General features: G+C 32.7%; 3 protein-coding genes across 5 annotated transcripts; all 3 read right to left on the bottom strand.

Moving 5' to 3' along the window:
- Window positions 1-10,270: 10,270 nt before the first annotated feature.
- LOC101500469 (uncharacterized) lies at window positions 10,271-13,919 on the bottom strand. Of its 3 annotated transcripts, none has more exons than XR_003471793.2 (3): window positions 12,514-13,919; window positions 11,426-11,488; window positions 10,271-10,496 (listed from the first exon to the last, which is right to left on the bottom strand). XR_003471793.2 is itself a non-coding variant. In XM_027332367.2 (2 exons), the coding sequence occupies exon 1, from the start codon at window positions 13,648-13,650 to the stop codon at window positions 12,553-12,555; it is 1,098 nt and encodes a 365-aa protein (XP_027188168.1). In that variant the 5' UTR covers window positions 13,651-13,919; the 3' UTR covers window positions 10,749-11,488; window positions 12,514-12,552. The 3 variants fall into 3 exon arrangements, 1 of the variants encoding a protein (XP_027188168.1); XR_003471792.2 differs by lacking the exon at window positions 10,271-10,496 and adding an exon at window positions 10,749-11,081; XM_027332367.2 differs by lacking the exon at window positions 10,271-10,496 and having other exon boundaries at window positions 10,749-11,488.
- A 1,404-nt stretch (window positions 13,920-15,323) lies between these two features.
- LOC113783891 (uncharacterized) lies at window positions 15,324-18,777 on the bottom strand. Its single transcript, XM_004487821.4, has 2 exons — window positions 17,266-18,777; window positions 15,324-15,827 (listed from the first exon to the last, which is right to left on the bottom strand). Exon 1 carries the CDS (start codon window positions 18,420-18,422, stop codon window positions 17,274-17,276), a length of 1,149 nt encoding a protein of 382 aa, XP_004487878.1. The 5' UTR covers window positions 18,423-18,777; the 3' UTR covers window positions 15,324-15,827; window positions 17,266-17,273.
- A 4,146-nt stretch (window positions 18,778-22,923) lies between these two features.
- LOC113783882 (uncharacterized) lies at window positions 22,924-25,656 on the bottom strand. The gene is made up of 2 exons (XM_004487824.4): window positions 24,205-25,656; window positions 22,924-23,294 (listed from the first exon to the last, which is right to left on the bottom strand). The coding sequence occupies exon 1, from the start codon at window positions 25,371-25,373 to the stop codon at window positions 24,216-24,218; it is 1,158 nt and encodes a 385-aa protein (XP_004487881.1). The 5' UTR covers window positions 25,374-25,656; the 3' UTR covers window positions 22,924-23,294; window positions 24,205-24,215.
- Window positions 25,657-26,813: the final 1,157 nt, after the last annotated feature.

Here is a 26,813-nt window from a genome sequence, read left to right as displayed (position 1 = left end):
GAAGGTTTGGCCTTTTTTGGAGTTGAAGTTTTGGAATTTGATTTTGCATGAGGATGCTATTGTGCTGGTTCAACAGGAGGAGTGGTCTCTGAATCATCAGAGTTGATGACATGGATCGTATTGTCCTAAGGAGGTGCCTTGTTGGATGAAACGGCTCCAGACATGATTCTGGAGGAGCGCCTAGAGGGAGTTGAGGAGGATGAGTTTTTGGAGATTTTTGGAGTAAAAGAAGGAGAAGAGCTTTTGGATGGTTGAGATGAAGAGATGGTGTTCATGGAAGTTGCTTCAGATTGGTTTTCCTCATGATAATCTGACTAAGTGCTTGAGTAGACATCTTGGTTCTCTTTTGGTTCTTGGTATGATTTTTTTCGTTTTGCAGTAACTTTGATTCGAGCCATTGATAGGAAATGGTGTGGGAAGTAACTGATGGGTGAAGAAAGGTTTTCTGAGCAGATGGTTGATGAGTGAGAACGATAGAGGATGTGAAACATATAGATGAGGATGGGAGATGAACAGGGAGAATGTGTGAGGAAACGTGTGAGGAACCGTGATGAAACGTGAGGAGACAGAAAAATTTAAGGCGTCGTTTGCCTAGGAAGCTAGTGAGATGATGGATTGGATAGGCTGAGTCACGTGGCCGTAAATGCATTCAATGCACGGCGTGAAACACGGAGGCATGCGCCACGCGTGCTGCCCAATGACAGAGAAGGCGTGCCACTTTTCTCTAAGCTGGCAAGTCAGGGGACGTTTCACTAAACAGGACATTCCGTCCTCTGGTGGTTTTGCTATCCTCACATGTTTAACTAAAATTGTAAATACTTATTTAAATAGAACAACAAATAATTTTTTGGATTATTAATTAATAAAAATTATAATAATATAATAAAGGAACATAACCAAGATAAATCAATTAATTTTAGACAAATTAAGAATTGAAAGTTCATCCAAGATCTTTTTGAACCTATCCTCTTGGAGAGGTTTGGTAAAAATATCTGCTAATTGATTTTCAGTGTCAATAAAAATCAGTTCTAAATCCCCTTTTTGCACATGATCTCTTATAAAATGATGTTTAATTTCAATGTGCTTAGATCTAGAATGTTGAATGGGATTTTTAGAAAGATTTATTGCACTTGTATTATCACAGAGGATGAGAATTTTTGCGTACCTTAGCGAGTAATCCTCAAGCTGATTTTTTATCCACAATAGTTGTGAGCAACATTGAGCGGCTGATATATATTCTGATTCAGTAGTTGAAAGAGCAATGGTACTTTGTTTTTTGCATGACCAACTTATTAGGGGTTTACCCAAAAATTGGCAAGCACCACTTGTGCTTTTTCTTTCAACTTTGTCTCTCGTGTAGTCGGCATCACAATAAGCTATGAGGTCAAGATTGGAACATTTCTTGTACCAAATTCCCAGATTTATAGTGCCAACAAGGTATCTAAAAATCCTTTTGACTGCAGTGAGATGGGATTCTTTTGGAGATGATTGAAATCTTGCACAAAGACCGACTGCAAAGACTATGTTCGGTCTGCTGGCTGTTAAATACAACAATGATCCTATCATCCCTCTGTACTCCTTTTCAGATGTTGGAGTTCCTTCATCATCTTTGTGGAGTATGGAGGATGGGTGTATAGGAGTTCCCATACTCTTGGCTGAACTCATGTTATATTTTTTGAGCAAATCCTTGGTGTATTTTTCTTGTGATAAAAAAATACCATCCTCTCGTTGTTTGATTTGTAAACCAAGGAAGAATTTTAGTTCCCCCATCATACTCATCTCAAACTCACTTTGCATGAGATTTGAGAATTCTTTACACATCTTTTCATTTGTGGATCCAAAGATTATGTCATCTACATAAATTTGAACAATTAATAAATCTTTCTCAAGTGTCTTCTTGAAAAGAGTAGTATCAATTTGTCCTCTAGTTAATCCATTTTCTTTTAGAAAAGAGCTTAACCTCTCATACCAAGCTCTAGGAGCTTGCTTTAAACCATAAAGAGCTTTTGAGAGTTTGAACACATGGTTTGGTCGTTTTTCATCCTCAAACCCAGGAGGTTGGTGAACATACACTTCTTCATTTAAGAACCCATTCAAAAAGGCACTTTTCACATCCATTTGAAATAGTTTTATACCTTTATGAGTAGCATAAGCTAAGAGGATTCTTATTGCTTCAAGTCTTGCTACGGGTGCAAACGTTTCATCATAATCTATTCCTTCTTGTTGGTTGTACCCTTGTGCCACTAGTCTTGCTTTATTTCTAATGACTCCTCCATCCTCATTTAGTTTGTTTCTAAATATCCATTTAGTTCCAATAACAGATTTGTCCAGAGGATGGGGTACAAGATTCCATACCTTGTTTCTTTCAAATTGTGAGAGTTCTTCCATCATAGCTTCAACCCATGATTTGTCACCAATAGCTTGATCAATTGTCTTGGGTTCAACTTGTGATATCATGGCCATGTTGGAAGTATTTTCCCTTAGAGAGTTTCTGGTTCTCACACCATCTGCAGTATTTCCAATGACTAGATCTAGAGGATGATGCGTGACTGTTTTCCATCCTCTTGGAAGTTGTTGAGAGGTTGGATCAGACTCATCCTCTGCGTGAGGACCGGGGACTTGTGAGGATGAATTTTCATCTTCTTCATCTTTATCCTTTTTCTCTAAACACAAGTCATCAAACTCATCAAAAATAACATGCATGGATTCCTCCACAGTTTGAGTCCTAAGATTATATATTCTATAACCTTTTGACGTTGTGGAGTATCCTAGAAAAATTCCTTTATCGGATTTTGGATCAAACTTTCCCAAATTTTCTTTATTATTTAGAATGTAGCAATAACACCCAAATATGTGAAAATAGGAAATATTTGGTTTTCTCCCTTTCCATAATTCATATGGAGTTTTGTTCAAAATTTTTCTAATGGATGTACGATTTGAAATATAACAAGCGGTATTAATGGCTTCGGCCCAAAAATATTTTTCAATGTTGGCTTCATTTAAAATAGTTCTAGCCATTTCTTGTAAAGTTCTATTTTTCCTTTCAACAACCCCATTTTGTTGGGGAGTTCTTGGACAAGAAAAGTTGTGAGAAATACCATTTTCTTCACAAAGATTTTTAAAAGATTCATTTTCAAATTCACCTCCATGGTCACTTCTCACCGAGACAATTTTTGATCATTTTTCATTTTGAATCTTTTTGCAAAAATGGTGGAATGCCTCAAAGGCTTCATCTTTGTGTTTTAAAAATAGAACCGAAGTAAAACGAGAAAAATCATCAACAATTACAAAGCCATGTATTTTTCCACTAAGACTTGGAGTTTTGATATGACCAAAAAGATCAATGTGAATGAGTTCAAGAGGATGATTTGTTGAAACAAAGTTTTTAGAGTGAAAACTACTTTTAACTTGTTTTCCTTTCACACAAGCTTCACAAACTTTGTCTTTTTCAAAATTGATTTTTGGAAGTCCTTTTACTAATTCTAAATTTGCCAATTTAGAAATAGTGTTTAAGCTTGTGTGACCGGCTCGTTTGTGCCAAATCCATTTATCTTTTTCAATGGAAACAAAACAAGATTCAGTAGGTAAATCATCAAGATAAAGTTCATATAAATTCTTTTTTCTAAACCCGAAAAAGAAACCACTATCACATAATTGACTAATGCTTAGCAAGTTATGTTTTAAGCCATCCACGTATTGAACATTTTCAATTTTTGCAGAATTATTTTTACCAATAATACTTGTTCCTTTTATTTGAGCTTTATCATTATTACCAAATGTGACCGATCCTCCATCCTTTATCTCTAATGTCATGAAGCATTGCTTATCCCCTGTCATATGCCTTGAGCAACCACTGTCCAAGTACCAAGGCTTTCTTTTGTTGATTAGAGGATGAACCTGTATTAGAGTTTAAAAGAGACTTAGGTACCCATATAGCATTGGGTCCTTGTTGGTTAGTTTTTCCTCTTGTGAGGACCTTCCTTTTGTGATAACAAATAGAATCATGGTGCCCATGTTTACCACAGAATGAGCATGCTGACTTTACAATGTTAGCTTTCTTCTTAACATGACAAATTTTGGAAGTATGCCCAAGTTTTTTGCAAAAAGTGCATTTAGGCTTATCCTCTCGTTTTTTAGGCAAGAAAAAATTTTCATATAATTTTTGTTTTTGAGAGCTTTTAAAACCAATTCCAGCCTTGTCAAATATTCCAGATTGAGACCCCATTATCTTTTGAAATGTTTCTGTAGATTTGACAAAGTTGGAAATATCATTTTTTAGTTCCCTAACCTCAGTTTTCAAAATTTCCTTTTCTGTATCCTCGTCAGGAGGATGAGTTTCAACTATTCTCTTGTTAAGAATTTTTTGTTTCTCAGAATTTTGAAAGTGAGATTGTTGTAAATCTTGAATGATTTTAACATATTCATCATTCTTTTTCTTAAGCTCCTCATTTTGTTTCTTTATATCAACAAGTTGGTTTTTTTGAAAAATGCATTTTTGAGATAAAGTGTATGAATCATTTAAAAGGCTATCAAATTCAATTTCTAATTTTTCGCAATTAGGACATAGATCAGAAATACTTACCTTTTCACTTTCTGATTTTGCCATGAGACATAGGTTGGCCTCTTCTTCCTTTTCTTGCTCTGAGGATGACTCATCACTATCATCCCAAGTGATCATCATGGATTTGTTTTTGTATGGAAATTTTATAGAGTTCCTTTTATTGAGAGGACACTCAGTTTTATAGTGTCCCATCTTGTTGCATCCATAACAAGTTATTTGAGTTTTGTCAATTTATTCTTTTTGAGGAGGTCCTCTATTATGTCATCTTCTGCTTAACATCCTCTGAATTTTTCTGGAAATCAGACCGAGGTCATCCTCATCCTCAGACAGAGGATACTCTGCGTTTTCCTTTGTTATGACATCTTCATTCGTCTTGGAGGATGAGCTTTCTGTTTGGCTGGTTTTTAGAGCAATCATTCTTCCCTTTTTGTTTGGTTTATCAGCCAACAACAATGGTTCATGAGCTCTTAGAGTTCCAACCAAATCTTTTAATTTCATGTTGGTCAAATCTCTTGCTTCTGTAATGGCAGTTACCATTTGCCTCCATTCTTTTGGTAAACTTCTTAGAATTTTTCTTATCATTTCTTGAACGGAGTATACCTTTCCAAGAGATCTCAAGTTATTTAATATGATGGTTAACCTTGAGAACATTTCATCAATAGTTTCATCCTCCTTCATTTCGAATAGTTCGAAATCCCTTACTCCCATGTCTATCCTTGCTTCTTTTACATGGCTTGATCCTTCATGATGGATCTTTAGAGTATCTCATAGCTCTTTAGCGTTTTTGCATTCTTCAACTCTGTCATACTCTTCCCTGCTCAAAGCACACGTTAGAAATAAATGAGCTTTAGAGTTTAGGAGTACCTTTGCATTTTCAACAGTCGTCCATTGTGCTTGAGGTTTCTCATCGGAGGTTGCATCTGCGTTGTTGGTTCTGATGACATGATCTCCATTTTCCACCACATACCACATGTTGTTGTCTTGTGATATGAGAAATAGCTTCATCTTACTTTTCCAGTGGTAGTAATCTGTACCATCAAAGTAGGGAGGTCGGGTGGATGATCCTCCTTCCGGAATGTACTTAGCTTTTGACATTTTTCTTTTTGGATCTTTTTCTCTTACACTACTAGGTGTATTTTTTACAGAACCTTGCTCTGATGCCAATTGATGTAGCTAAATATCACTAGAAGGGGGGGTTGAATAAGGATTCTGCTGTTAAAAATAATTTTCAAGAGATATTAAAACTATCCTCTCACTGAGGATGGATTTTTTCAACCCTTTAGTTTTAACTTAAGAAAAAGAGTAAAAGAAGAATATGAGAGAGACACACACAATTTTATACTGGTTCACCCAAAGATGGTTACGTCCAGTCCTCACACCCTTGTGAGATTTCACTAACTTTCAAACTGATCAACCTCACGCTGATGATGATTACAAACTGTGTATTCTTTAGCTTCACCAAGCTTACAATCAATTTTCAAATATTTCCAAGCTTCACTCACAAGGAAATTACAAAGTAGTATGAGAGTGATTGATACTAAATACTTTCTCAAAGGATATACAAAGGTATAGTGTAAGATCAAAGAAAGTATGAAGTGAGGATGTGAATTTGCTCTAGATAGCTTTAAGATGCTTGATCTTTTTATGCAATTGTGTTGTGTGTTGTATGATGGAGAGCTTGTTGCATTTTATAGGAGTCCAAGCTCTTTGATGACCGTTGGAAATCATTTTTCAAAGGATCCAAGGTTTTTCATCATAATTACAGAACTGCCATTCAACTTGTTAGGCCAGGCAGAACCCATCCTCACGTATGCAGGCCGGCTTCCTTGAAACTTGATCTTGAGATGTCTTTGTCTATTCTCTTTTATCAAGAGTGCCAAGCTGTTTCTTTGACCATGTGAGCTGCAACCTTTTCAAAAACCTTTAAGGACTAGGTTGGTTTCAACTTTTGAGGTGATGTTGACAAGAGAGAAAAAGCGACCCTATGACATAGGACTGTCATACTCAGACCGAGGATCAGATCTGCTTTCACATGTGATCTTCCATTTTTGGTTTGTTTCTTGTTGCCTTTCCTTAACTTGACTTCTTCATGATTTAATTCGTGCAAACCCAATAAATTATCTGATTTTAGCCTTTGCACATGCTTGATGGGTTGCTTTCAATTTTAATGGACCATCCTCAGCCTATTATGCCATCCTCTTAGACTTAGATCTAGCTATTCTTGTCCTTTTCCTTTTGGCCTTCTAACTTCTTTATTTCAAATACTTTGACTTTGACTTTGTTATATATTTCTTTAATGAATAAAAGCATTTGTACTGGTGAGATCACAACTTGGCTAGATCTGGAGATTTTGCACTTTGCAGCCCATCCTCACGTGGTTCATCTTGATCATATGCCATCCTCGCATGGTTTTCCATCCTCAGGCCAGAATCATATTTTCCTTCTTTTTGCCTTAATAATTAATAACCTATTATCTTATATGAATACACTCAAGAGCACGTGTTAGTCATTAACCACAATCATAATCTCTTAAGTAATTTTGTTATCATTAAAATCATTTGAGAGATTTTGTCTCAACATGCGGTCCTTTAACTTAATTTTAGGTAACGTTTTAGTCTTTTATATTTTTTTTCTCGAGTTGGTCCTTTATTTTAATTTTAAGTGACAATTTGATATTTTATGTTTTAAAATGTCAATAATATTGTCTTTTTTTTTTACAAAAATTCAAAAAAATCATCAAATTTTTCAAACAAAACCCTTAAAATTCATTATCATTTTCAATAAAATACAAATTTAATCAAATTCATAACTTAAATCTTGAAATAAACTCATATTTTCATTCTTTATTTGATGTTGTATATGAAAATATGAGTGTATTTGAATATTTGAGTTATGGATTTGATAAAAATTTGCATTATATTGAAGATGATTATTAATTTTATGTGTTTTGGTTGAAAAATTTTATGATTTTTTTTTTTGAAATTAAGGTCTCCGCATAATTTTGGTCAAAAAGTTGATGAAATATGATTTTTTAAGTTACACCAGGACCTTGAGACATGGTGTGACTTAAATAAACGCAAAAAATTGACATTTCATCCAGTTTGAGACCAAAATTCTATTTGGGGACTAAAACTGCAATTAAGTTATTATCCACAATAATGTCAATGTTGATAGATGAGAGATTTCAATTGATCTAATTGTGTAAATCAATACTACTGAAAAATTTAATTCAATGATTTGGATGGGTGAATTCAGTCCAAAATTTATTTAAATCTTTACAATCTCTTAACAAATTATAAAATTTGACGATATATTGGACATGAATCATTTGATATCAACCTACAAGATTTTCTTTCTACAACAACAACAACAATAATAATAATTAATAAATAAAACAAATCAATTTCATTCACTCTCACTCTCTTTTTATCTCACTCCCTCAATTTCCTTTCGTGTTCCCCACCTCCACCTCCACCCTCCATTTTCATTTTTTTTTTCTTTTCCTCTTCTTCTTCTCACTTAGTCACAAACTAGCATCCCTAAACTATAAACCCATAGGAATGATATATATTCCCTAAACAAGTTTCCTCATATTTTTACAAGTTCTTAGGTAGAATTTTTGGATAAGAGTTTGTGTTTTAAGAAAGGAGAATGGTCCATATTTCTTGAAAGTTGTTTATTGAAATTCTTTGAGATAAATACACAACTCTAATGCTAATAATGAATCTCTATAAAAAAAATGTAGTTTTGTTTATAAATCTTATTTGTGTTTAGAATATATTTAAAGGATTTTTATAGTTTCCTAGAGTTAGCTAAACTTTAGAATAATTTTTCTAAAGTCTTGAGAATATTTTTTATACTCAAATTTGTTAGTTGAGGTTTTGTCTGCTACTCTGGGAGTTGTTGGAGAACAAAGTTAGTCGATTCTCCATAGTTGTGAGTAGACGATCATTGTCATTTTTTTATTATGTTATAATTATTATTTTACTCTTTTTTATGTTAAAGTATTTATTTAAAAAATTTGAGAAACACAACTTTTGAATTTTTCTCGATTTCATAATTCTTTTTATTTTTGTGGTCGTTGTTATATAATATGTTAGTAGTTTGATTTATTTATGAGTGATAAAGTATTTAAATATTGAATTGTTATACACTTGAATATGTTTTTCATGAGTTATGATGAAATGAGAGATGATTTTTAAATACGTGTTTTGAAAATCGTTGTTATAATTATAAAATTGTTAACAATGGTAGGTGCATCTAGTTACATCGTTTTGATTAGAGAGAGTTACCCGTTAGATGGAGTCGTCCCTATGAGATATGTCATCCTTAGAAGGAGATGACTATCAACAATATGTAAACTCTCGAATTGATGTGTTATGATGCGTTGATGGATTGAGAGAAGAAGACTATCTGTTAGATGGAGCCACCCCTAAAGGAAAGACTACCCTTATGAGAAAAAGACTATCAATGAGATGAAATAACATCTTGATTTCAAAAAAATTATGTTTTTATTTGTTGGATTTTCTATGATATTTTAAAGTTTTTTATTTTGATTTCACTTCTGTATGAATTGAATTTTAAATATTTCTACTGAATGGCAAAATTATAAGTTTAATGATTTTATCATATGTATACTTTATTTGAAAATTATTTATATTTCAGGTAGTATGTTGAGCATAATTGCCACAAGATTGCAAAATAATTTTTAGTGTTTTTTTGTGTTTCCCTTCTAGTTGGTGGTGGTTGTTGTCTCCTCATTAAGTCTTTGTGACTTACCCCTTCATATTGTTCTTTTGTTTTTTTCTCAGATTCACAGACAATTAAGTAGCAAGTTGGTAGTAGATTCAAGTCTCAATCATTTTTTGTTGGTAGGCCTCTTTGATCGAGGGTTCTTTGTAAAGTCGATTGAGTTATGATGTATTTTGCAGCTATTTTGATTCTAGAAAGTCTTTTTTTGGGAAATGTATTAAATATTTCGATTATCCTCTTTGAGATGGCTGAGTTAAAAGTGTAAACATAAATTTTATAAATTTGAAAAACGTTGAAGTTACAGAAGATACTTTGTCGAAATTTCGAGAAAAATTATATATTTTTCGAAATGGTTATTTAGAACTATTTATTTGCTTGATTGTTAAGTTAGTTGATAGGTTTGTCAGACTATGAGTATAGTTTGCGCGCCGATCACGACGTTTAGTTTTCGGGTCGTGACAAGGAGTTTAGTATGAATTAGTTTCCATAAAAAAACTTAAATTCTTTGAGGATATTGCCATTGACAAATTTTGTAAATGTTCGATTGCTTTGGATCTAATCTGTTCTAGGATTCTTTGGAACTAATCTGTTTAGGATTCTTGATGACATTGTATGTCGATTTTAATGAGTAAAATTCATATGAGGTGTAATTCCAAACAAAGAAGTCATCTTGGATAGTTGAGGGAGGTTTGATGACATTATCACATACGTTATCAAGGATCCACTTTTAAAACTTCGACCAATTCCAATATTCTCTTGTAGCATAATTAGAGACGAAATATTGACTTTCTTCGTCAGGAACTCTGCCTGCCAATTGATCTTTGAGAGGCCCTATACCAGGGATCTAAAGATCCAATCAAAATTTAGTATTATGGCCATTTCTAATAACCAAAAAATGTGGTTTTTGATTTTCTCACAAGCCTGAATACAGCTATCCAAACATTTAAAGATTTGGAATTAAGATTGAAAGAATGATGTGTACCACAATAAGTTTTTGTTTTTAGGATCTTAACCCAAAGAGTGTTTGGTCCAATGAGGATCATCCAAGCAAGTTTCACTGCATCGCTTTATTTAGGAGTTTTAGACTTCTAAAATCTAGACCTCCTTTATCTTTATCTAGACCTTCTTGATGTAAAGACAGTGTTTAGATTCTTATTTTGCAATCCCTCATGATGAATGACATCTAAAAAGTATAATAAGATCAAATAAACATGTTAACTATAAAAGTGTTGTTATTTGAACGTATAAAAAAAAAAAATTGACTTCGTATTCATCACTATATAAATATAGTTCATTGATGAGTATAAATTCAGTCGACAAATAAATAAAACTTGAATATAATGAAGATGGGTATAAAACCGAGAGTCATATAGGACTTCTTGGTGGTCTTAACCCTCGATTACTAATGAAAAAATATATATCAACATTAAAAACATATATGCTAAGCATCATCATTGTCATCAGGCAAAAAGAAAAATAAGCATCATCATTGTCATCAGGCAAAAAGAAAAATAAGCGTCATCATTGTCAAGATTTTTTAAATACAAGGTAAAATTTAAACAAAGTTTTTAAGAAGAGGTGGACGATGAGGGTTCTGTTTGTTCAGCCCCATCAGAAGTAAAACCTTCAATCCTTGATGTCTCCTAGCTAGCTCAATAGGAGGCACTTGAGTGCTTTCTCTATATGCTTCTTTATGTTGTCAAATAGTGGTTATCACGATGTTATAACACACTACAGTGTAGTGATATTTTAACCAACCGTTAACATTCTGGGATACACGATATAATTTAAAATACTGTCAAATAGCGGTTATAGTACTGCCAGTGTAACAACATTTGAACAAATTGTTATTTTCTGCAACACTGGGCTTTCTACATCACCAGCAGTATAAACCACAACTGAGAGATAATCAATAGAGATAGACTCATTTGAAGGCATTAAAGAGAAAGCTCTTGCGAAATCACGTTGAATCTCGTTTTGATGTTTGTATCAAATTTTGATCGGCTATATCTTGATTCTTGAGTGAACCTTAGTGGCTTAAGAAGGCAACCAAATTGTATACTAGAGAAACTACACTAAACCAAATGAAAATTATTCGGAAGAGTAACTTACAAATACAAATCAGAAGCATAAGCCTTCCACTGGAAAATGTGCAAGTCTGAAATGAGTTTATACCTATAATTGGAATAGTAATAGTAAGGCATAAAAAACCACTCAACACATCTTAATTGTAACATTTGAAAATTTATTTTGTTGCACAGAAGGACCCCAATTTCCTTCACAATACATTTCTTTAGTTTTTAGAAAACCTCTGATATTTAAACATGACTCCACAATATTAGTTGACCAACAGGTACAAATAACAAGCAAAATGATAATATGTAAACAATTAAGTGCTATGCAGTGTTGTTAATTGCAGATCGCGGAAAACAGCAGTGTGTTCAAATTACGCTATACTATAGTGCTATAACGTCGCACTAGCGGTATTTGCCAACACTTTGTACTAAATGGAGTTCGGAGCAATAGCGATTTGTTCAAATTTTGTTATGGTATAGCGCCGCTGTAGTGGCTATTTGACGACATTGGTGCTAAGTCCTGCCCTGACTTTAGCATAATGCTAACTGCTAAAGTACTTTCAATAACTGTGGTCCACAAATCCAAAACCCCAAGTGCAGCAAGAATATTGATGTATGAGAGGTCTTTGCAATTGCACAACTACATTAATTATATTTGTTTTTATCCATGATTATGTTGACTTTTGAAATTTGCAAAATTACAATTACAACTACAACTTAAAACCATTTTAAATCCAACAACAAATTCTGGTATAGCTGAACTTGTGCAATAGATTATTAGACTAAACAAACAATGAAATTCAACAAATTAAAATTCAACTACAACTTAAAACCATTTTAAATCCAACAAATTCTGGACTAAACAAACAACGAAAGAGAAATGACACTCCAAAAAGAAGTACTCCATGCCTATAAACTCAAGCAAGTTCAACTTTTACATGTAATACAGGCAAATTGTTTGATGTTACTAAGACTGATAAACAATAGGGTTTTGAAGAAACATCAATCAAAACAAAACCAACATTTATCAAAGTAAGCAAAGCTAAACTAGCTTCAATCACAGTCTGTGCCAAACAAATCTCAAATCAAATATGGAACAAGAATAACATATTAAGGCTAAAGTACCTGAAAATCTAATCACGATAAGCAAGTTTTGTCCTTCGTCTAAGCAAGATTGAGGTTTTCCTCATACAGCTTTAATAGATAAGAAGACTCCTCAAAACGTGTTATAAACATATCAAGAAACAACTTATCAGGCACTATAAAGGGACAAATTAAGCTTGCATTCGCTTTTCGCAAACCTTTCTTCAGCAGATATTGCACTACTTGGGCCCTTGGAATGATCCTTTTTTCCAAACTTAACAAAAGAATTGCGGATCCTTTGACAAGGGCCATAGCATCCCAACCCAACTCATTGACCCAAAAATTCATCACTAAATTAATTTTATCAATAGATACTAACATACAGTAAGGCTGAGTTCTAAATGCTACCAAAACATCTTGATCAGACCAACCCCATTTCTTAAAGGCATCAACTTTCTCTTTCCATAAGGTTTTGTTTACAGTGATTTTGGCATTCAAAGCTACAGCAAAAGTTGCTTTTGAAGGATCAAAACCCAAATCCTTTAATTCCTCCACCAACTTCAGCATGTCACATGTCTGCAATATCCGACAGCGGGACTTAAGCAATCTTGCAATGTTTGAGTCAGCCACTCCATTCTCAATCAGTAATCTGATGTTGGATGCCACACGTCTGTCTCCAAAGAAAGTTGGACTATTGTTTACACAATCAATAGTATCCTTGTGAGATTGCAAGAATCCATAAGCCAATTCATAGGTTGGGACAATTTGATTCTTCAAGCTTGAAGACAGGACCATAGGGTTCTTAGTGACAAGGTTAACAATGTCAGAGTTAGAAGCACCTTTGGAGAGAAAAAATTGAAACTTCGGCAAAACCCTTTTGATGGGATCGCAGGAAAGAAGCCATGGTGCCTTAGTAATCATGTTGTGTAATTGGGTTTTTGAGAAACCATGATTTGTAAAGAAGTTAAGAACTGAATCAGGCTTTTGGGTGGTCTTGAAACGTACATTGTAAGAGGAGCAAAGTTTGTTTGCACATTGAGGGGAGAACCCAAAATTGTGTATGAGGTAAGAGACTTGAAAGGAGGTTGAAGGAGAAGTGTTGGTGCAGAAATGCAGTAAAAAGGGTAATGGGTTTGGGTTGATATAATGAAAAGCTCTATGACGATGGATATTCAACATGAAGGCTTTGATTTGGGAGAAAAGGGTTTGAAACAGTAAATATGAAATTAAATTGAATAATAGTTTTTGTTACCTTCAATCGAATCCAAATGGTGAGTCAATATTCAATCTTCACAGTGAACATGAATCGGTGGTTATTTCAATTTCAACGGCACGCCGTTTCAATACTTTGTACTACGCCGTTTCAATACTTTGTACTACGCCGTTTCGTCCCTTATAAAAACCGCATAACCCGTCCTTTGAATTTTCTAATTTCAATTCCTACATACCCACTAAAAAAAGACAGCATCATCCTTACAACATAAAAAGGTCTTTAAATATTTTTCCTTTAATATTATTTATTTTTTATTTCTTTTCTTTTTAACATTCAAACAAAGTAATTTAGTACTAAATAACGATTTGACAATTCTAAAAAAAAGTCATAACATATCCAATTGTTTTTATAAAAAATTCACAATTACAAAAAAATATTAGTTAAAATATATCATCTCCATATTAACATCAATACTAAAAGTTTTAAAATATTTATGATTTAAAAAAATTAATAACATATTTAAAAGTATATAGAATTAAAGAGGACGGCTAGTGTAAAATCATTTTCATCGACGTCAAATAAAAATTCACTATTTTGTCACATTATTTTTTATGACTATTTCGAAATTAATCATGAAATTTGGAGATATGGTAACTTTTTATTGGATGTCGGTGTAAAATTATTTTACATCGACAATTTATGACTATTGTACTAAAAGAATATCACCTACGATGAATTAAAGACAAAATATTTAGAAGAAAAAAAAATGATTAGTTGAAAAATAAGTTATGTAATGACATTTTCTTTTTCGAAAACTAAGGGTTTATTTGATCACATCCTAAAAATTCTATTTTAGTATTTTTAAAATTTAAAAATTAAAAAATTTATTTAAATTACTTGTTTTTAAAAATTATTTTTAATATTATACTTTTTAAATGGTGCTTTACTTTTCATTTTTCAATTTTTTTAACTCTCTAGTCAAAAACTATTTTAAAAATTAAAGTTGTCAATTAGATTTTTTTAAAATTTTTTTTTAAAACAATTTTCTAAAATTTATTTATAAAATAATTTTCAAAAATAAAAACTAAAAAGTAAAGTACTATCAAACAAGTCCTAAATCTTTTCTTTTTAATGATTGCCGAGGACCAAATTGTATTTTTTTTTTCTAATTATTGTTGGGACTTAATTGTGCCTTTTTGTTATGGTTCAGGCAGGGACTGAATTGACCTACCGAAAGTTGCTTTATTTTTCTTTTTTTCTAAGGAACCAAATTGAAGGCTCAAGGATCAATATACATCTTCACTCTATCAAAATTATAATCAATATGTAATAGTAACAACTCAATTCCTTAAATCCAACAGCTCCGGATAAAAAAGTCTGCATGCTAAAGTTACAAGTCATACCCTAAAGATTTCATCTACTCAAAAGGAGGATAGCGCCTCGAAACGCATACTTCTAAACCAAATAGCTGTATGCAATAGAATTCTGGACAAAACAAACATGGAAAGAGAAATGACACTCCAAAAAGAAGTATTCCATGCCTATAAATGCAAGAAAATCAACTTTATTTGTATGCTGTTAAGACTGAAAAAGGATTTTGAATAAATTTCAATCAAAACAAAACCAACATTTGTAAAAGTAAGCAAAACTAAACTAGCTCCAATCACATTCTGTACCAAACAAATTTCTAATCAAACATGGAACAATAATAACATAGTAAGGCTAAAATACATGAAAGTCTAATCATGACAAGCAAGTTTTGTCCCCGGCAAATGCAAGATTGAGTTTTTTCTCATACAGCTTTAATAGATAAGAAGACTCCTCAAAATGTGTTATAAACATATCAGCAAACAACTTTCAGGCACTGCAAATGGAGAAATTAAGCTTGCATTATTTTTCCCCAAACCTTTCTTCAGCAGAAATTGCAATACTTGGGCCCTTGGATGATCCTTTTTTCCAAACTTGGGAAAAAAACCGAGGATCTTTTAGAAAGGTAAGTATTAATTTAGTTTTAAGAAGTATGAGGTGAAGGATGAGGGTTCCGTCTGTTCAACGCCATCAGAAGTAAATCCTTCAACTCTTGATGAATTGAATAGGAATTGGATTGTTTTTTAAAGAATTTTCGGAACACATGTCAAATTCTCTGCATCGTCATCGTAAAGGGAAAATCAGCAAGTTCACAAAATTTCAACCAACACATACATATAAAATGACAATATATTAATAGAAAACAAATAGAGAAAGAACATGACATCAAAGAGGTGGATATGATATTCTCCTAAATGGAAAAAGAAACAATGAGCCTTATGTGCTCTAGAAGACAACCAGGTTGTATAATATCAGTAATAGAAACTACACTAAATCTTCCCTATAAAGAACAATGTGTATAGAACCAAAGGAAGATCATTCAGAAGAATTACTTACAAAACTAAAGCATAAACCTTTCAGAGGGAATTGTGTGAACATGCAATAAGAGTTTATACTGATAATTGGAAATAGTAAGACAAATAAGATATATTAAATAACTCAGTCAAGGTAATTTCAATAAATTTAAATCTTATTTTCCTTAAATCAAGTGAAACATATTGCTTCAATTAAACAAAAAACTTCTTCCATTAAAGGTGAGATTCTTGAAAACAAACTCCTCTCCGAATGGACAAAATGTAAGAACAAAAACAAAATAGGAGGTAAGTGTTAGACTTCTTATTAGAAATTATGGCAGCTATATAAAAACTTATGGCAGTTATGTTTATGTAAGCAGAATAAATAGAGAATTAATTGCAAAAGGGAGTAGGCGGTTATTGATTAGAAATTGGGAGGGAGAGGCCAAGCTCTCTAATTCTTGGAAGAGACCGAGACTCTGGAATATCTTGGGAGGCAACCATTTGTAACCACAGACCATCCTATCTCTAATATTGTTTCTGGTGTGTTTCTTGTAATCCATCAATAAAAGAATCGTTATTTAGTGATATTATTAATTCTGTTATACCAGTTCTAGCAGTAAGCTATTGGTTTACTACTTAACAGTACTAAAGGCCAAAAATTAGTAAGAGGTCAAATACCCATTAAATGCATCCACAAATTACTCTATATCCATGACACAAGACAATATCCAAAAGAGGTTAAGTAAAATATCTCCTCAAAGTATACATCGGAACAAGCCTTCAAGCATATGTGTTGTTTAACACAATATACTCACATAAAACACATAACATGGACAAAATGCCAATGACAGTTTATTAACAAACAACCATAAGTTGGCAAACGGGTAAAAATAACAAGCAAAGCAAGCTGACAGATAACTGGTAAGTATTTTACATAATTGTGGTCCACAAATCCAAAACAACAAGTGCAGCATCAATATTGATGTATGAGAGGCCTATACAATTGCATAGCTACCATAATTATGGCTGTATTTGTCATTTTGTCCCTGATTACAACTACAACTTACAACCATTTTAAATCCAACAACAAATTCTGGTCTATCTAAATGTAAAGCTAAACTAGCTCCAATCACATTCTGTACCAAACAAATTTTAAATCAAATATGAAACAAGAAAAACATATTAAGGCTAAAATACCTGAAAATCTAATCATGACAAGCAGGTTTTGTCCCTGGTGCATGCAAGTTTGAGTTTTTCCCATACAACTTTAATAGATAAGAGGACTCCTCAAAACGTTTTACAAACATATCAAGAAACCTCTTCTCAGGCACTACAAATGGAAAAATCACGCTTGCAGTCTTTTTTCGCAAACCTTTCTTCAGCAGATATTGCACTACTTGGGCCCTTGGAATGATCCTTTTTTCCAAACTTAATGTAAAAACCGAGGATCCTTTGACAAGGGCCATAGCATCCCAACCCAACTGATTGACCCAAAAACTCATAAATAAATTAATTTTTTCAACAGATACTAACATACAATTAGGTTGCGTTCTAAATGCTTCCACAATATCTTGATCAGACCAACCCCATTTCTTAAAGGCATCAACTTTCTCTTTCCACCGGGTTTTGGTTACAGTTGTTTTGGCATGCAATGCTACACCAAAAGTTGATTTTGAAGGATTGAAACCCAACTCCTTTAATTCCTCCACCAACTTCAGCAAGTCATGTGGCTGGAATGCCCGACACCGAGTCTGAAGCAATCTTGTAATGTTCAAGTCTTTTACTCCATTCTCCATCAGCAATCTGATGTTATGTGGCACGTTACTTTTTCCAAAGAAAGCTGAATTGGAAATTGTACACGAAATAGTTTCCTTGGGAGATTTCAAGAATCTATAAGCCAATTCATAGTTTGGGACTAGTCGATTCTTCAAGCTATAAGACAGGACCACGGGGTTCTTACTAACAAGGTTAACAATGTCAGAGTTAGAAGCACCTTTGGAGAGAAAAAATTGAAACTTTGGCAATACCCTTTTGATGGGGTCGCAGGAAAGAAGACTTGGTACCTTTGCAATGATATTGTGTATTTGGGAATCAGAGAAGCCTTGATTTCTAAAGAAGCTGAGAACAGAGTCAGGTTTTTGAGCGGTCTTAAATTTAACACTGTAAGTGGAGCAAAGTTTGTTTGCAAATTGTGGGGAGAATCCAAAATTGTGGATGAGGTATGAAACTGCAAATGATGGTGAATCGGAAGTGTTGGTGCAGAAATGCAGAGAAAAGAGAGGTGATGTTGGTGCGGAAGTTAAACCCTTAAGATAGAGAATGGTTCTATTGTGCCATATTTTGAACTTGAACATGATGATTGATGTTATTGGAGTGAAAATTGAAAGCAATGTAGCGTTGTTGAATTGAAGAAAAGAAAAAAATAATGAATGATGATAAATGAATAGTAGTTAAATAGTGCTTAGGGTTTAGGAAAGTGGAGAAAATGGTTTCAAATTTGTAATATCGAATATTGGAAGGGTATTTGTTACCTTCAATTATACCTCCCGGCGATAGAGGGAGAAAACGCTGAATTCATAGTGTATCTCAGGTGACTTCACGGCGGCGGTGAGCATCGGAAGTGCTTGATCTGCACTGATGCATTGTTTTTAGCGGTTTCGTCGTCGAATCAGCGCTACACAGAGAGTTCATAAATTACTACTATTCAACGTAAAAACATATTTATCTCTATAATATTTCATTACCAATTCATTTTTTTAATAAATTTAAAGTGATTTTCTGTTGAATTTTTAATAGATAATTTTTAGAGATAATTGTAACTCGCTTAGAAGCTAAACTCATAACCTAATAAGCTTATTAACCAACTTAAGAGTCTAGATAACCGTTTCAAAAAATATATATGTGTATAATTTTTATTGAGATTTCAACAAAGTATTATTTGTAATTTTAATGCTTTCAAATTATGAAATATTTTCAAACTTTTAACTCTACTCATATTTCAAATAACAAATCTAAATATCTGTTGTTTTTGAAATTCGAAAACCTTTGAAAACAATTTATGCCACCGAAAATATTACTGGGATGAGTCGCGGACTAGGTCGCTCTCTTTAAGACGTTTCGAGGCACTGCCCAAAATTGTGCAAGGCAGACTATCAACCACGAAGTCCCTAGGATAAAACAGCCCAGATTCACTGTATCGGAGTTCTACTGCACTGTAGAAAACCGTTCTAGAATTACACCCTCTGTATGCCAGTCGATAGACTGGCACTCGAATATAGCACGGAGGCTACTCAAATATAGCACGGAGGCTACTCAAGAAAAGAAGAAGAAGAAGAAGAAGAATATAAAGGGGAGAAGTGAGAAAAGCCTCAGATATGGAGAGCTTTTGGTGTGCTTTTCCAAGTGAGGTGAGCTCTCTATTTATAGATGAGTTCAGCAACTGGATCAGAGAAAAAGGGGGGATCCAAAGGAGCACGGAGTCCATTTACTGGCCACTAGTAGAGTGCCTCAGAAATAGGAAACTTGATTGACAAGGCTCCTTGACCGGGCAAAAGTCAAAAACGTGGGAAAGACTCAGCTTTAGGGTTTTGACGTGGCACACATCTGAAGCTAAGTCAAATTAGGGTTTTGACTGAGCAAGGCACAAGAGACTAGTCTGTTTAGGGTTTGAATGAATCAGAACATTGACTTTGACCTCGTAATATGTGACTCATCGCAAGCAATTAATTAATTAAATAAATAATTAATTTCCATCTGTTAAAAAACAATAATACACCACACCACACCACAACCCGGACCGAGCCGGCCGGACGGGCGGCGGCGGCGCGCGTGTGTGCGCGTGTGGTGGTCCGTTTGCTTGCGTTCTCCCTCCTTCACAAAATTGCGGTGCCCCTTGGGGCCCAACCCAATTGTGAAACTAACTCCTTATAAATGTCATAAATGAGTGTGTTCCCTCCAATGTGGGACTTCTCATTTTTCAATTCACACATTAAAGCCATCATCAATGCCAATTATGTTTCATCATTTCCAACAATATCTAATACATTTTTAAATTTAAAATAATTGCAAAATGACCACTGATCAAAGAAACCTATCAAAAAAGAGTCTTCGATTAAAAGGCCTACCCAAAAAAAAGTTGAGACTTGAATCTACTAACATTTTGCTATTCGGCTATCTATAAATTTAAAGAGAAAAAAATGAGCAACATGAAGAAGTAAGTCACAAAGACTTAGTGATGAGACAACAATCATCACCAACTAGAAATGAAACACCAAAAAATGCATGAATAATTGTCTTGCAATCTTGTGGCAATTATGTTAAACAATACTACATAACATATATAGGGTTCTCAAATAAAGTATACACATGATAAAATCATTCAACTTATAATTTAGTCGTCCAGGTATAAATATTTAAAATTCAATTCATAAAGAAGTGAAATTAGAATGAACAATTTTAAAAAAGTCATAGAAAATCAAACAAGTAAAAACATAATTTTTTTTAGAACCAATAAGCGGCTTCATCTTATTGATAATTTTCTCCTCATAAAGGTGGCATTTCTCTTAGGGGTAGTTCCATCTAGCATATAACTCTCTCATCTTAATCATGCAACTATCATAACGCATCAATTAAGGAGTTTACATCTAGTTGATAGTCCTCTCCTCCTAAAAACGACATCTCTCATATGGGTAGCTTCATCTAACGAGTAATTCTCCCCAATCAAAACAATGTAATTAGGTGCACTGACATGCGTTAACGATTTCATAATTATAACGACTTCCAAAATATATATTTAAAAATCATTTCTCATTTCATCGTAACTCATGAAAAATATATTCAACTATAGATCAATTCAATATTTAAATATTTTATAACTAATAAATAAATCAAACTATAAACATATTATATAACAAAGACTATGAAAATAAATAAATTATGAAATTAAGATAAATTCAAAAGTTGTGTTCCCCAATTTTTTAAATAAATACTTTAACATAGAAAACGAGTAAAATAATAGTTATAGCATAATAAAAGTTTGTGACAATGATCGTCATCTACTCACAACTATGAAGAATCAATGAAGTTTATTCTCCAACAACTCTTAGAGTAGTAGACATGATCTTAGCTAACAAATATGAGTATAAAAAATATTCTCAAGACTTTAAAAAAATTATTTTAAAGTTTAGCTAACTCTATGAAGCCATACAAATCTTTTAAATTTACTCTAAACACCAAAATAAGATTTTTAAATAAAACTACATTTTTTTAGATATTCATTCTTAGCATTAGAGTTGTGTATTTACCTCAAAGAGTCTCAATAAACAACTTTCAAACAATGAGTACCTTTCTCCTTCCTTAAAGCCCAAACTCTAACCTAAAAATTCAATCAAAAGAACTTGTGAAAATATGATAAGGCTTGTTTAGAAAATGTATACTCTTCCTATGGATTTATGGTTTAAGGAGATTAGTTTGTGACTTTAAGTGAGAAGAAGAAAAAGAGGAAACGAAAAAAAAAAATGAAAATGGGGGTGGGGGTTGGGAGTTGTAGCCAAGAGGGAGAGGAATGGAATAGCTTAAGTGAGATAGAATGAGAGTGAAATTGGAGTAATTTGTGTTGTTTTATTTATTACTTTTTTATATTGAAACAATGCGTTTCAATTTGTTGTCTCTTCATTAAGTCTTTGTGATTTACCCCTTTATGTTGTTCAATTTTTGATTTGCAAGCAGCTGAATAGCAAACTGTTAGTAGATTCAAGTCACAATCATTTTTTTTTGTCGGGATATTTCTTTTGTTAAATATTTGTCTATATTTTCTTTTCTTTTTTCAATGCAAATATAGTAAAAGGAAGATAAAATAAGAGTGTTTGTCGTTGATAAACTAGATAAAATAAGAAATTTGTATAATGTTGAGAAGATAAATAACCAAAATATATTTTTTTTAAATAATTGAAATAATGTTTTATTAAAAGATTAAGGGTGTATTTCGTTATGGGATGCCAAAACAATTATTTTAAATGAACAAACTATAGTAAAATTGATTTTTGGAGGTGTCTAAATTGTTTCAAGAAGTGTAGAATTAATTTTCTTTCACATCTTTGGTTGTTTCCAAGTTATATTGGTTCTATCTAGAAACTAAAATTTGTAAATTTTGTCTCTAGAATTTATGTTTAAATACATTCACAAAAAATTGAGTTGAACAATAAATTCGACGTAAAAATCACATTTAATGTCAAAAGCTTTTAATCATAACTTCAAATTAAAATCAATTACATAAGCAAAATCAATTCCACTTGATAACATTCAAACATGTCAAAATCAATTTTGTCTTCGTTCATACAATTTTATTTTGAGTCATTATGTTAATCTATACATTATAGGTGCTGGACAATTTATTTCTCAAGTTTACAAAATAACTTGAAATTGAAAGTCTTTTATATATATATATATATAATAAGTTGAGATTAACGTAAGTCAATGTTTGATTGAAAATATGCTCTAGTTGAGCATGCTCTAAACATGTTAACTCAATATTTGATTGGGAGTCATGAGTAATTATCAACCTTGTCCCTTGAAGTTCATCAGCATAGTGACGATCAAATAGAAATGAGATTCAACTTTCAGAGAAACTTGCAATACAAGGTTGACAAAAACACTAGTATCGTTCTCAAGAAGACCTTGGGTATGGATAACCAATTAATAGACGGTTTGCAAAGAAATGAACTAATTAGAAAACGGGAAATAAAAAAAATAAAAAAAATAAAAAGAAGTAACATTGGAGGATTGTTTAGAACAGAAATTAGGATTAAAATTATTAAGAAGCATAAATGCATGAAAACTAAAATAAACACACAAATGTAGTAACTATCCTAGACCATTAAGCATTGTTCAATTCCTGATTTCTAAAAACAAACAAATTTCTAATATTTTCATAAGTGTGCAACTTATGATTGAAGTTTGTTATTTCTAATCGAATACAACTTCTGTAACTTATTATTCAAATTGTTATTTGTAATAGAATACAACTTCTGCTATCCATAGTTTTTCAAAAAATAAATCACTATTTATGCAACCTTAAAATCAACTTTTTAATGCTTAAACAATTGAGTTCAATGTTAAGCATTCAAAAAAATGAAACACAACCTAATTTTAGCAATAGCACTATCTTTCCAACTTTGTTCTTGGTGTGAGCTTAATGGAAGAAAGAAACATCTACATCTACACTGTTCCTGCAGAAGACAAAGAAACTTGCAGTTCAAATCTATGATGCATTTTTTAAAATTTTGGCAGTTTTCAGCCACAACAATTTACATTCAATCAGGGAGCACATAGCAATTTTTCAAAGTATGTTAACTTGACTTGGCACCACATAGCAATTATGGTTTTCTTAACTTTTCCTTATCCTATCCAATTAAAAGAGCTTCTCACATCTTATTTGCAGCATCTGAAAATTGATTTTGATGTATATGACCCTAAATTTTCTTTATATTACTTCAATCTAACAGAAGCTTCTGTCTGTCTTATAGGTGACTGATGTATTCATATAAAATACAGAACATGGACAAAATACCAATGGCAATTAATCAAAATAACACTTATGAACTATGATATTTAAACCCAACTCTACCAAATCCATATCAGTAGGCCGAAACGTAAGAATAACAAGCAACAAAAGTCAAGTGCTGTGTAACTAAGGATAGACTTTGGCATCATGCTAATTGCATTTTGTTACGAACAACTGCAGTCCACAACCATAAGTATAGCCTTAAAATTGAGTTTTGGGAGCTCTTCACAATTGTTTAGTGCATTTGTCCACAATTATTTGCATTTTTGGTATTTGCAACGTACATACAATTGCAACTGGAACCTAAAATCAGTTCGAATTCAGCAACCTAGTCCGGTATAGCTTAACTTATGCCATATATTATTGGACTGAACAAACATGGAAGAAGAAATGACACTGTTACAAAAAAGTATTCCATGCACATAAATGCAATGAAATTTCAACTTTTACAAGTGTTACTCTGCAATTTAATAAGTATTTTTAAGATTGATATACATCGTGATTTTTAAAAAACATCTATCAAAACAAAACCAACTCTTGGCCGAGTAAGAAATGAAACAAATTTGCTGAAATACCTGAAATTTGTTCATGACACGTCAGTTTTGTCTCCGACATGTGCAAGATTCAATTTTTCTTTATAAAGCTTTAGTAGATAAGATGACTCCTCCTTATAATGTTTTATATATCTGTCGTGAAACAACTTATCGCTGTGTACAAATGGAGAAGTTAAGCTTGCATTCTTTTTTAGCAAACCTTTGTTCAGAAGATATTGCAGAACTGATGCTCTTGGTTTGATCCTTCTCTCCAGACTAGCCCCCAAAACCCTTGGTCTTTTGGCAATGGCCATGGCATCCCAACCCAAGTCATTGACCCAAAAACTCATCACTAAATTAATTTTATCAATGGAGGTCAACATACAATGAGGTTGCTTTCTGAATGCTTCCAGAACATCTTCATCAGACCAGCCCCATTTCTTAAAGGTATCAACTTTCTCTTTCCACAGGGTTTTCTTTACAGATGCTTTGGCAACCAGTGCTATTGAGAAATATGATTGTGAAGGATTAAACCCCAAATCCATTAATTCCCCTACCACCTTCAAAAAGTCACGTCTGTTGAATAACCTACTCTGTCTTCGAAGCAATGCTGCAATGTTAGAATCAGTCACTCCATTCTCAATCAACAATGAGATGTTATGTGGCACAGCACTGTCTGCAAAGAAAGATGAACTCTGATTTACACAAGCAAAAGTGTCCTTGTGAGATTGCAAGAATCTATCAGCCAATTCATAGGTTGGGACTATTTGATTCTCCAGACTTGCACACAGGACCGTAGGGTTCTTACTGAGAAGGTTAACAATGTCAGAGTTAGAAGCACCTTTGGAGAGAAAAAATTGAAACTTTGGCAAAACCCTTTTGATAGGGTCGCAGGAAAGAAGCCATGGTGCCTTTGCAATCATGTTGTGTAATTGGGTTTTTGAGAAACCATGGTTTGTAAAGAATGCGAGAACAGAATCAGGGTTTTGAGCAGTCTTAAACTTAACACTGTAAGTGGAGCAGAGTTTGTTTGCAAATAGTGGGGAGAATCCAAAATTGTGAATGAGGTATGAAACTGCAAATGATGATGAATTGGAAGTGTTGGTACAGAAATGGAGAGAAAATGGTAATAGGTTTTGGGATACTGGTGAGAAAGTTAAGGGATTGAGGCAGAGAAGGGTTTTGTGACACAAAGTATCGAACTTGAACATGATGTTGTAGTGAATTTAATTAAAAGCAATGTAGGGTTTTTGTTGTTTTGAATGAAAAGAAAGAATGAGTGATGATAAATACTAAATAGTAGTGTTCAATTGGAGAAAAGGGATCGAATTTGTTTATACCTTTGATTCACATTAAATTACCTCTCGGCGGAGAGTTCATGGCGCAGATTAGGTGGCTTCACGGCGGCGTTGCAACAATGGGGTCGCGGCTCCGATGTACGGAAGATGATTTTTGCGTTTATGATTTCGGCCATGAGTTCAAATATCACAAAAGCTAAAATACGACTTTATTAATTTTATGTTTACTAATAAATAAAAAATAATTTCATTTCGATTTTATTTTTAAATGAGTTAAATTTAAAAATGATGAAAATTTGCAAACAAATTTTATAGCATTAAAGTTAATAGTATAAATGATAAAATATTTAATAATATAATAAAATTAAAGTTATTGAAATATTGTGCTTTTGAATTTGTAGTGTTGATGATTAAGTCATTAATCAAATATATAGTAGATCAAAATTGATTTGTCAATTTGAACCAAACAAAACAAAAAATAAAATTACATTGTTATAAAATAATAAACAAAACAACTTCAAATTCAAACGACGGAATCACGAACAAGAAAAAATCTATGTAGAAATCACTTTTTTAACCTTTTAAAACATTATTTTCATCATTTATATTTATAAGTATAAAAGTTTATCTATTTTATATGTTATTATATTGGGAGTAGAGTTGGCATAAAGTGCGTTCTTACATAGCTCATGCTCATGTTATGGTGTCAATCATAGCATGAATTATGTAAAAGTTCAATAATAACATATAAAATAGATTAATTTGATTTTTATTGAAACATTTCAATTTTTCAAATTTCATCATGGCAAATTTATCAACCAGAAATTGTTCAATAAATTTTCCTAATTTTAAGATTACTATTGTTTGTGCCTCATCCAAGTCAATCTCTTATTTTAAGTTTGTAACTCAATTTCTCGTTGGACCTTAGAATCTAGTTTATTCCTCTGAACCACGTTTAGTTTATAACCATCTTCACCATAAAGAAATAATAATGGATATTGATATATCCGATAATTCACATGAAATTCCTAATTTATTTGAAGTTCATCACTTTGACAATGAAACTCTACACTTTGACATCATAGTATTCTATTGGTAAGCTTGAAACCCACATTCACACTATCACCTTCTCTATGGAGTCACTTCTAGGATGGAAGTTAGGGCTTCACTCCTACACTATAAAGTAGTGATCATATATTAACTAAGGACCATCTATGAGAATTTTGTACTGATCCTTCAGATCAGTTAACGCGACCAAGAAATAATCTTGTCCAAGATTCACGATACTTATCAATCCTATGTACGCCCTTATTTATTGTAGTCGTTTTTTTTAGCGATTTAAACCTATTACTC

This window comes from Cicer arietinum, chromosome 1 (assembly GCF_000331145.2).
Source record: "Cicer arietinum cultivar CDC Frontier isolate Library 1 chromosome 1, Cicar.CDCFrontier_v2.0, whole genome shotgun sequence".
Lineage (NCBI taxonomy): Eukaryota > Viridiplantae > Streptophyta > Magnoliopsida > Fabales > Fabaceae > Cicer > Cicer arietinum.
The sequence above is the reverse complement of the archived record's forward strand: the minus strand, read 5'-3'. Positions and strand labels throughout refer to the sequence as shown.